The sequence below is a fragment of the Oncorhynchus tshawytscha genome, linkage group LG10 (genome assembly GCF_018296145.1).
Source record: "Oncorhynchus tshawytscha isolate Ot180627B linkage group LG10, Otsh_v2.0, whole genome shotgun sequence".
NCBI lineage: Eukaryota > Metazoa > Chordata > Actinopteri > Salmoniformes > Salmonidae > Oncorhynchus > Oncorhynchus tshawytscha.
Genome location: NC_056438.1, coordinates 82,872,290 through 82,883,341, shown reverse-complemented (window position 1 = coordinate 82,883,341; position 11,052 = coordinate 82,872,290). Strand labels below are relative to the sequence as shown.

The following is an 11,052-nucleotide window of genomic DNA, read 5'->3' as shown; positions in this document are numbered from 1 at the left end:
ACCCTGTATATAGCCTCCACATTGACTCTGTACCGTAACACCCTGTATATAGCCTCCACATTGACTCTGTACCGGTACCCCCTGTATATAGCCCCCACATTGACTCTGTACCGGTACCCCCTGTATATAGCCCCGCACATTGACTCTGTACCTGTACCCCCTGTATATAGCCTCCACATTGACTCTGTACCGGTACCCCCTGTATGTAGCCTCCACATGAACTCTGTACCAGTACCCCCTGTATATAGCCTCCACATTGACTCTGTACCGGCACACCCTGTATATAGCCTCCACATTGACTCTGTACCGTAATACCCTGTATATAGCCTCCACATTGACACTGTACCGTAATACCCTGTATATAGCCTCCACATTGACTCTGTACCGTAATACCCTGTATATAGCCTCCACATTGACACTGTACCGTAATACCCTGTATATAGCCTCCACATTGACACTGTACCGTAATACCCTGTATATAGCCTCGCTGTTTTTTTACTTCTGCTCTTACATTTTGTAAAATTTTTTACTTAAGTAAAATAAGTGTTAAAGGACTTGTCAGTAACCATTTCATTGCCAGGTCTACACCTGTGGTAATCGGCACGTGTGACAAATTAAATTTGATAGGTAAATAAACAAGTGTAGAGAAATCATGTTTGGGACAGAACAGTTACACTATTCAACTGTTCCCTTTCATCATCAGGGTTTATTAGAATCATATCAGCCAATCAGAACAGACGTGTTCATGATATGCATTATGCCCTATAGTTCACATACCTACAGCATTATCTAGATTGCTTCTTCGGCCTTCGGGGACCACATACCATAAGCAACATACCCTTATACACATATTAATGTCTTCCACTGACACAACTGATTGTTATGTAATTCTGTACATTTCAGATAGCCACAGAAGTTTGTGATTCATTGAGTACATATTATGCAACGAGTGAGCAATTTTACATGCAATTTAATATGATAATGTGGCCAGCAAGTTTTTCAATGATTAGCGTGTCAGGGTTGGGGTCAATTCCATTTAAATTCCGTTACACATTTTTTCTCACAGAGAAGCATTGAGGAAAATCAGAATTTCAGTTGACTTCCTAAATGGAAATGGGATTGACCCCAACCCTGGCTTGAGTGACTGGGGTCCCCTCTAAAGCATGCACTGTGAACTGAGAGCCTGCCTGACACATATTTTATGCAAAAAGGCTATTAACATCAAATGCCTCCACACTATTTCCCATGGGGCAATGGCCCAAAGTAGTGCACTATATAGGGAATAGGGTTCCATGGTGCGCTGGCCCAAAGTAGTACACTATATAGGGAATAGGGTTCCATGGGGCGCTGGCCCAAAGTAGTGCACTATATAGGGAATAGGGTTCCATGGGGCGCTGGCCCAAAGTAGTGCACTATGTAGGGAATAGGGTTCCATGGGGCGCTGGCCCAAAGTCGTGCACTATATAGGGAATAGGGTTCCATGGGGCGCTGGCCCAAAGTAGTGCACTATGTAGGGAATAGGGTTCCATGGGGCGCTGGCCCAAAGTCGTGCACTATATAGGGAATAGGGTTCCATGGGGCGCTGGCCCAAAGTAGTGCACTATATAGGGAATAGGGTTCCATGGGGCGCTGGCCCAAAGTAGTGCACTATGTAGGGAATAGGGTTCCATGGTGCGCTGGCCCAAAGTAGTACACTATATAGGGAATAGGGTTCCATGGTGCGCTGGCCCAAAGTAGTGCACTATATAGGGAATAGGGTTCCATGGGGCGCTGGCCCAAAGTAGTACACTATATAGGGAATAGGGTTCCATGGTGCGCTGGCCCAAAGTAGTGCACTATATAGGGAATAGGGTTCCATGGGGGATGGCCCAAAGTAGTGCACTATATAGGGAATAGGGTTCCATTGTGCGCTGGCCCAAAGTAGTGCACTATATAGGGAATAGGGTTCCATTGTGCGCTGGCCCAAAGTAGTGCACTATGTTGGGAATAGGATACAATAGTAAATCAGCCCCCTGGTCTGGCCAATGGGGGGGGGGGATAAATAACAAGGAAGTGCTGGGACTCCGGACTCACGTTAGTTCTTCTAACCCTGACGCACTGGTACATTTAAAAACCCATCATCTTAACCCATCTACAGAGCAAAACATACCAGTCCTTCTTGAGACGATATCGTTTAGTTATTTAGTATATCCCTTCTTGATCATCTCTTTATCTTTTAAGATCCTTCTTCTTCGCTTTAAGGAACATGTAAGAGCTAGCACTTCTCTAACCATTCACTTCTAGAACAGGTGAGATAACTTTTTAATATCTATAGTAAAGATGCATTGTGATTTTTCTAGCTTTTCCCATTTGCACCAAACAAGACATCTTAAGAGAGTGACATCGGCTCAATTTTTGGTCAAGAGAAAACAAAATAATGAACATAAGCAGAAACCATCCTTTTAGCTGGACACAAAATGGATAAATGCTTAGTTCTGGAAACGACCGGACACCGTTTCCACACATTATTTTACAGTGCTAATAGAAATGAGATATTTATACATCTATGTACAAACATGACTGTCATATCATTTTCAGACAAGTTTATTCCTTCTGTCCAATATTCAAGAAGAGACGTCATGTTGTGGAGGTCAAGGTTAAAGGGGTCGTTTGATCGAATGCTTTTGAAAAAAAAAAAAAAAAAAAAAGCCAAGTGCAAAATAAAAAGGCTTTAGTTGTTGTTGTCCTCAGGGCGTTGGGGGGTTGTCCTCGGGGCCTCGGGCGTGGGTTGTCCTCGGGGCCTCGGGGGGTTGTCCTCGGGGCCTCGGGGTTGTCCTCAGGGATGGCGTTGGGGGGTTGTCCTCAGGGATGGCGTTGGGGGGTTGTCCTCAGGGATGGCGTTGAGGGGGGTTGTCCTCAGGGGCTGGCGTTGGGGGGTCCTCAGGGCTGGCGTTGGGGGGGTGTGTGTGTGTCCTCAGGGCTGACGTTGGGGGGGTGTCCTCAGGGCTGGCGTTGGGGGGGGGGTGTTTCCTGTTGTTAACTAGGTAGTGTTAAACGGAGCGTGTCTCCACCTCCATCTTCTCCTCGGACTGCGAGGACGCCTCCGGTTCGGGGTGAGAGACGTTGGGCCGGACCGTGACGACCGGACTCCCTCCGTGCATGGAGTGGAGAAAGTTCCAGGTCTCCTCCGAGATCTGCCCAGAGTCAGCCCCTAGAGAGGCAGCACAGAAACATGGGTTATACAAACTCAACCTGTCTCATAATAATAACCTGCCCAGAGTCAGTTCCTGTAGAGACAGACAAGTTTAACCTGAAGTCATTATCATAACAGTCCTAATAATCTCCCCAGAGTCCAAAAGCAGTTAAGACTCACCCTGAGGGCATAATAATTATCATCTAGTCTTGGCAGGACAACACATCAAGGTAGGTTGGGCTCAATTCCATTTCTAATTCAGAGAGTTAATTGACAGTGTCAGGCTCTTACCTTGTTTGAGTGTTAGATGACCGTTCTTGTTGATTGCTATCTTAGAGTTATCGATTGGTCCTGGTGGATCTTCCAGAGAGGAGGGCAAAGCAGGTATTACACATACTACATTTGTGTATTCCATTTAATATAAAGATGAGATTAGATTACTATTTGCAATATGAGCTAAACATTAGTCGAAAAGGCATTTGTCATTCTACATGAATTTGCTACCATTCACTGGCCACTACAGTGGAGTGGAACAACAACTAGAGGAAGACAGACCACTACAGTGGAGTGGAACAACAACCAGAGGAAGACAGACCACTACAGTGGAGTGGAACAACAACCAGAGGAAGACAGACCACTACAGTGGAGTGAAGTGAAACATTCACAACTAGTCCTGAGGTCACAGCTAGGGGGCAGGGACTCCCAGTGCTTTAGCCACTCACCATTGTCCTTCACCTTAACGAAGCCTTCCCACTCTCTGAACCAGCCACTCACCATTGTCCTTCCCCTTGACGAAGCCCTCCCACCCTCTGAACCAGCCACTCACCATTGTCCTTCCCCTTGACGAAGCCCTCCCACCCTCTGAACCAGCCACTCACCATTGTCCTTCCCCTTGACGAAGCCCTCCCACCCTCTGAACCAGCCACTCACCATTGTCCTTCCCCTTGACGAAGCCCTCCCACTCTCTGAACCAGCCACTCACCATTGTCCTTCCCCTTGATGAAGCCCTCCCACTCTCTGAACCAGCCACTCACCATTGTCCTTCCCCTTGACGAAGCCCTCCCACTCTCTGAACCACTGCATGCTGATGCAGTATATGACCACTGGAGATTCTTCCTCCTGAAACGCCTTGTTCAGCTGGTGGGGGGGAGGGGAGGCGATAGGGAGAGAAGAGGGAATGGGTGGGGGAGAGAAGAGGGAATGGGTGGAGAGAAGAGGGAATGGGTGGAGAGAAGAGGGAATGGGTGGAGAGAAGAGGGAATGGGTGGAGAGAAGAGGGGGATGGAGGGAGAGATGAAGAGGAAGAAAGAAGATTGAAAGATCATAATTTCACTTCGTTTACAACATTAATTTATCTACCGCTCTCTTCTATTCCTCACTGAGACATCTCTTCCCTCTCCCCCCTTTCTCCCTCCCTCCCCCTTTTCTCTCTCCCTCCTCCCTCTCTATCCCCTCTCCCCCACCCTTTTCTCCCTCCCTCCCCCTCCTTCCCCCTTTTCTCCCCCCCCCCCTTTTCTCCCCCTCCTTCCCCCCCTTTTCTCCCCCCTCCCCCCCTCCCCCTCCCTCTCCCTCCCCCTTCCCCCTCCTCCTCCCTCCCCTTCCCCCCTCTCCCTCCCCCTCTCTCCCTCTCCCACCCTCTCTCCTCCCTCTCCACCCCCTCCTCTCTCCCTCCCCCACCCTCTCTCCTCCCTCTCCCTCCTTTTTCCCCCTCCCTCCCCCACCCTCTCTCCTCCCTCTCCACCCCTCCTCCTCCCTCCCCCACCCTCTCTCCTCCCCTCTCCAACCTCTCTCCCTCCCCCACCCTCTCTCCTCCCTCTCCACCCCATTCCCCCACCCTCTCTCCTCCCTCTCCACCCCTCCCTCTCTCCCTCCCCCACCCTCTCTCCTCTCTCTCCCTCCCCCTCCCACCCTCTCTCCCTCCACCCCTCTCCCTCCCCCACCCTCTCTCCTCCCTCTCCCTCCCCCTTTTCTCCCACCACCCCCCCTCTCCCTCCCCCTCCTCCTCCATCTCTCTCCCTCTCCCTCCCCCTTTTCTCCCACCCTCTCCTCCCTCTCCCTCCCCCTTTTCTCCCACCCCCTCCTCTCTCCCTCCCTCCCACCCCCCTCTCCCTCCCCCACCCTCTCCTCCCTCTCCCACCCCCCTCCTCTCTCCCTCCCCTCCCACCCCCTCCTCCTCCCCCTCCCTCCCTCTCTCCCACCCCCTCCTCTCTCCCTCCCCCCTCCTCCTCTAGGGAGAGAAGAGGGAATGGGTCCCTCCCCCCTTTTCTCCCTCTTTTCTCCCTCCCTGGAGAGAAGAGGAATCCCCCTCCTCCTCTCTCCCTCCCCCACCCTCTCCTCCCTCTCCCTCCCCCTTTTCTCCCATCCCCCTCCTCTCTCTCCCTCCCTCCCCCTTTTCTCCCATCCCCCTCCTCTCTCCCTCCCTCCCCCTTTTCTCCCATCCCTCCCCCTTTTCTCCCCTCCCCCTTTTCTCCCATCCCTCCCCCTTGAAAGATCCCTTCGTTTACCTCCTCTCTCCCTCCCCCTCCTTTTCTCCCTCTCCCCTTCCCTTTTCTCCCTCCCCCTCCTCTCCCTCCCCCTCCTTCCCCCTTTTCTCCCTCCCCCCCTTCCCCCGTTTCTCCCTCTCCCCACCCTCTCCTCCCCTCCCCCTCCCTCCTCCACCCTCTCCCTCCCCCTCCTTCCCCCTTTTCTCCCTCCCCCTCCTCCCCCGTTTCTCCCTCTCCCCCACCCTCTCCTCCCTCCCCCTCCCTCCTCCACCCTCTCCCTTTTCTCCCATCCCCCTCCCTCCCCCCCCCATCCCCCCCCTCCTCTCTCCCTCCCTCCCCCTCCTTCCCCCTTTTCTCCCTCCCCCACCCTTTTCTCCCTCCCCCTCCCCCCCCCTTTTCTCCCTCCCCCTCCTTTTCTCCCTCCCCCTCCCTCCCCCTTTTCTCCTTCCCCCTTTTCTCCCTTTCTCCCTCCCTCCCTTCCCCCTCCCCCTCCCTTCCTCCCTTTCCTCCCTCCCTTCCCCCCCCTTTCCCCCTCCCTTCCTTCCCCCTCCTCCACCTCCCTTCCCCCCTTTCCTCCCTCCCTTCCTTCCCCCTTTCTCCCTCCCTTCCCCCTCCCCCTCCACCTCCCTTCCCCCTTTCCTCCCCCCTTCCTCCCCCTTCCCCCTCTCTCCCTTCCCCCTTTCCTCCCTCCCTTCCTTCCCCCTTCTCCACCTCCCTTCCCCCTTTCCTCCCTCCCTCCCCCTCTCCCCTCCCCCCCCTCTCTCCTCCCTCCCTTCCCCCCTTTCCTCCCCCCTCCTTCCCCCTCCCGCTCCACCTCCCTCCCCCCCTCCCTCCCCTCCCCCTCCTCCCTCCCTTCCCCCCTCTCCCCCCTCCCTCCCCCCCCCCTCTCCCTCCCCTCCACCTCTCTCCCTCCCCCCCCTCTCTCCCTCCCTTCCCCCTCCCCCCACCCCTCTCCCTCCCCTCCCCTTTCTCCCTCCCCTCCCCCTTCTCCCTCCCCCCCCTCCCCCTTCCCCCCTCCCCCCTCCCCTTTCTCCCTCCCTTCCCCCTTTCTCCCTCCCTTCCCCCTTTCTCCCTCCCTATCCCCTTTCTCCCTCCCTTCCCCCTTTCTCCCTCCCTGCCATCCTGGCCGTGTCTCAATAGCGATACATGCATCTTAAATAGTAAAACATCGGAAGAAAAAAAAAATACCGTTTTCAAGTATGTGACATTTTGAAAACAGAGTACACTTTAAAATGCCCATATGTCATTTAGGCTTTGACAACAGCTAATCATCAGCTGGCAATCATATATTTCGCTACGAAATGGACCAATAGCGGTACAAAAAATTGCGCATGACGCATTCTCAGATGCGAAAATATTACTTTTTATAGTATGTGAATTTTAAGAAATCTAGTATGCAATAAATGCCAGGATGTTATATTCATTTTCACATGCTTTATAGACAGGTGTAGACCAACAGTGAAATGTTAATTTACGGGTTCTTTTCCAACAATGCAAAGACCAGGTTTAAAAAAAATAACATGGCTACCGTAAAGTCTCAAAATAGCCAACTTTCCCTTTTCATAGCTGGGCAATGGCACAACATTCAAATAAACATTAGGTCTAAATGAATTGTTTAATGTGTTACATTAAATAACTACGTAATGACAACAAAAAAAAATGGCGGCAACCATCAGTTTTTAATCACCAGTATGGCTGCTAACAGCCGAGAACTGCTAGCTAACTGGCAAGCACAAAAACAGCCAACTTTAGGAGCACAGACCCCTAGAAATCGGCTGATCACCCTTTAGTGGAGAAATTAACAACTGTCAAATGCACAGTCAGGAGAATAATTATTCTGTTGAACATCATTTAAAAAATAAAGTGTAGAGGAATAGTTAAGTCAACAGAAACATGAGTGTGTAAATGATAAATGTAGATTATTTTTGTTTTGTTTTAAATGCTGAAAGTGAAAGCTGCAATTAAACAATTCGAAATGCAAATGAGCAAAAGCTGTGTGCATTAAAACCCCCTGAGGTCGATGTCCGTGCCCCTGAGGAAATCTCATTTGCATTAAAAAAATGTTGTTTTTTTGCATTGCACACCGCTGATGTCACACTTCGGCATCTGGGGTGAAAGGTGAGACTTTCACCAACACTACCAGTCAAACGTTTGGACACACCTACTCATTCCAGGGTTTTTCTTTATTTTTACTATTTTCTAGATATCAAGATATCAAAACTATGAACACATGGAATAATGTACAATAGTTACCAAAACAAGTGTTAAACAAACAACCACCCCTTGACAGGCCTTGTTAAAGTTAATTTGCGTTATTTCTTTCCTTAATGCCTTTGAGCCAATCAGTTGTGTTGTGACAAGGTAGGGGTGGTATACAGAAGATAGCCCTATTCGGTAAAATACCAAGTCCATATTATGGCAAGAACAGTTCAAATAAGCAAAGAGAAACGACAGTCCATCATTACTTTTAAGACATGACGGTCAGTCAATCCGTAAAATTTCACGAACTTCGAACGTTTCTTCAAGTGCAGTCGCAAAAACCATTAAGTACTATGATGAAACTGGCTCATGAGGACCGCCACAGGAAAGGAATACCCAGAATTACCTCTGCTGCAGAGGACAAGTTCATTAGAGATACCAGCCCAAATAAATGCTTCAGAGTTCAAGTAACAGACCTCTGAACATGTTGATGTTGAGATGAGACTGTGAATCAGACCTTCATGGTCTAATTGCTGCAAAGCAAACACTACTAAAAGGACACCAATAATAAGAAGAGACTTGCTTGGGCCAAGAAACACGAGCAATTAGACCTGTGGAAACTTGTCCTTTGGTCAGAGTCCAAATTTGAGATTTTTGGTTCCAACCGCCGTGTCTTTGTGAGATGCAAAGTGAACGGATCATCTCTGCATGTGTGGTTTCCACCGTGAAGCATGGAGGAGGAGGTGTGATGGTGCTTTGTGAGACACAGAGTAGGTGAACGGATGATCTCTGCATGTGTGGTTTCCACCGTGAAGCATGGAGGAGGAGGTGTGATGGTGCTTTGCTAATGACACTGATATATTAAAGCTACGAAAAGTAAATGCTACATGACCCAATGTATGTGGACACCTGCTCGTCGAACATCTCATTCCAAAATCATGGGAAATAATAGGCGTTGATCCTCCTTTGCAGCAATAACAGCCTCCACTCTTCTGGCTTTCCACTAGATGTTGGAACATTGCTGCAGGGACTTGCTTCCATTCAGCCACAAGAGCATTAGTGAGGTCGGGCACTGATGTTGGGCTATTCGGCCTGGCTCGCAGTCCGCATTCCAATTCATCCCAAAGGTGTTCAATGGGGTTGAGGTCAGGGCTCTGTGCAGGCCAGTCAAGTTCTTCCACACCGATCTCGACAAACCATTTCTGTATGGACCCCGCTTTGTGCACGGGGCATTGTCATGCCGAAACACGTTAGGCCTTTCCATAACTGTGGCTACAAAGTTGGAATCATAGAATGGTCTAGAATGTCATTGTATGCTGCAGTGTTAAGTTCTCCTACCACTGGAACTAAGGAGCCTACAGTTGATCGGGGCAGCTCTAGCAGCGAAACATTTTTACAAACTGATTTGTTGGAAAGGTGGCATTGTATTTAAAGTAACTGAGCTGTTGAGTAAGGCCATTCTACTGCCAATGTTGATCTATGGAGAGTAAAATTGAGCACACATCATATGCCTGCCAGCAACAGGTGTGGCTGAAATGATCAGAATCCACTCATTTGAAGGGGTGTCCACATACTTTTGTAAATACAGTGTAGATCAAAATCTCTTGGTAAATAGTACGATCTACAGTTTATCATGAGGTACTCTACCTCAGGCGAGCAGAACCTTCTACCTTAAAGAAGACTTCTTTAATATTAGAGATGGCGCACCAGCTGTTGTTGACATCCTCCCAAGTAAACAACTTGGAAGACCGAAGATTCTGCGATGGCTCTCTTTAGATGTATGATGAAATAGTCGTGATCAATCTTTAAAAACAGACTTGCAGGCAATTGCAAGCCCCGTGCCTTTAGCAGGATTAGAAGTTATAACTGTTCCGACAGAAATGTTATCTTACATGGTTTACTTCCTATTTAACGTTAGCCTAGTTTGCTAGCTAGCGTCATTGCACTTAGGGGTTTAAATCACTACTCCAAACAGTCACATAATGTTTGTTTTGCAATGAAAACCAGCATTTTAATTTGCTGTCCAATAGAAACTGTAGTTTTCATTGCAAAAACGGAACTCTTTGAAGAAATGATTATGTGTTATGGTGAAAGTAATGGTTAGACGCACTCGTTAACGGTCTCACCGTGGCACGCCAATTTGATAAAGTATGTGGGAGTCTAGCTACAGAAAGTTTACAACTCTACTTTGCTCATATTTTGGTTAATGTTGTACTTCATCTGATGTCTTTTCAGGATCTTTTTAATTTCACCTTTATTTAACCAGGTATTTATTTATTTATTTATATATATATATAAAACCCTTTATGTGCAAATGAGGTAGGATAGGAGAGGTAAGGCAATAAATAGGCCATGGTGTCAATGTAATTACAATATAACAATTAAAAACACTGGAATGGTAGATGTGCAGAAGATGAATGTGCAAGTAGAGATACTGGGGTGCAAAGGAGCAAGATAAATAAACACAGTATGGGGATGAGGTAGATAGATGGGCTATTTACAGATGGGCGGTGTAAAGGTGGAGTGATCTGTGAGCTGCTCTGACAGCTGATGCTTAAAGCTAGTGAGGGAGGTAAGAGTCTCCAGCTTCAGAGATTTTTGCAGGTCGTTCCAGTCATTGGCAGCAGAGAACTGGAAGGAGAGAAATATACCTGCTGGAGCGCGTGCTATGGGTGGGTGCTGCTATGGTGACCAGTGAGCTGAGATAAGGCGGGGCTTTACCTAGCAAAGACTTGTAGATGGCCTGGAGCCAGTGGGTTTGGCGACGAATATGAAGCGAGGGCCAGCCAACGAGAGCATACAGGTCACAGTGGTGGGTGGTATATGGGGCTTTTGTGTCAAAACAGATGGCACTGTGATAGACTGCATCCAATTTGTTGAGTAGGGTATTGGAGGCTATTTTGTAAATGACATCGCCGAAGTCGAGGATCGGTAGGATGGTCAGTTTTACGAGGGTATGTTTGGCAGCATGAGTGAAGGAGGCTTTGTTGCGAAATAGGAAGCCAATTCTAGATTTAAATTTTGGATTGGAAGGAGAGTTTAGTCTAACCAGACACCTAGGTTTTTGTAGTTGTCCACATATTATAAGTCAGAACTGTCCAGAGTAGTGATGCTGGACGGGCAGGCAGCGATCGGTTGAAGAGCATGCATTTAGTTTTACTTGCATTTAAGAGCAGTTGGAGGCCACGGAAGGAGAGT

The 11,052-nt window shown here is 48.9% G+C and overlaps 1 protein-coding gene across 3 annotated transcripts in view; it reads right to left on the bottom strand.

Moving 5' to 3' along the window:
* Nucleotides 1-2,977: 2,977 nt before the first annotated feature.
* The window catches only part of usp33 (ubiquitin specific peptidase 33), an 82,451-nt gene continuing 74,376 nt past the window's right edge, over nt 2,978-11,052 (bottom strand). For all 3 annotated transcript variants that reach the window (XM_042329227.1, XM_042329228.1, XM_042329226.1), the window contains exons 21-23: nt 4,207-4,309; nt 3,464-3,532; nt 2,978-3,190 (exon numbers count right to left, since the gene is read on the bottom strand). In XM_042329227.1, the coding sequence (XP_042185161.1) occupies nt 3,030-3,190; nt 3,464-3,532; nt 4,207-4,309 (333 nt within the window). In that variant the 3' untranslated portion in view covers nt 2,978-3,029. The remainder of the gene's footprint in view (nt 3,191-3,463; nt 3,533-4,206; nt 4,310-11,052) is intronic.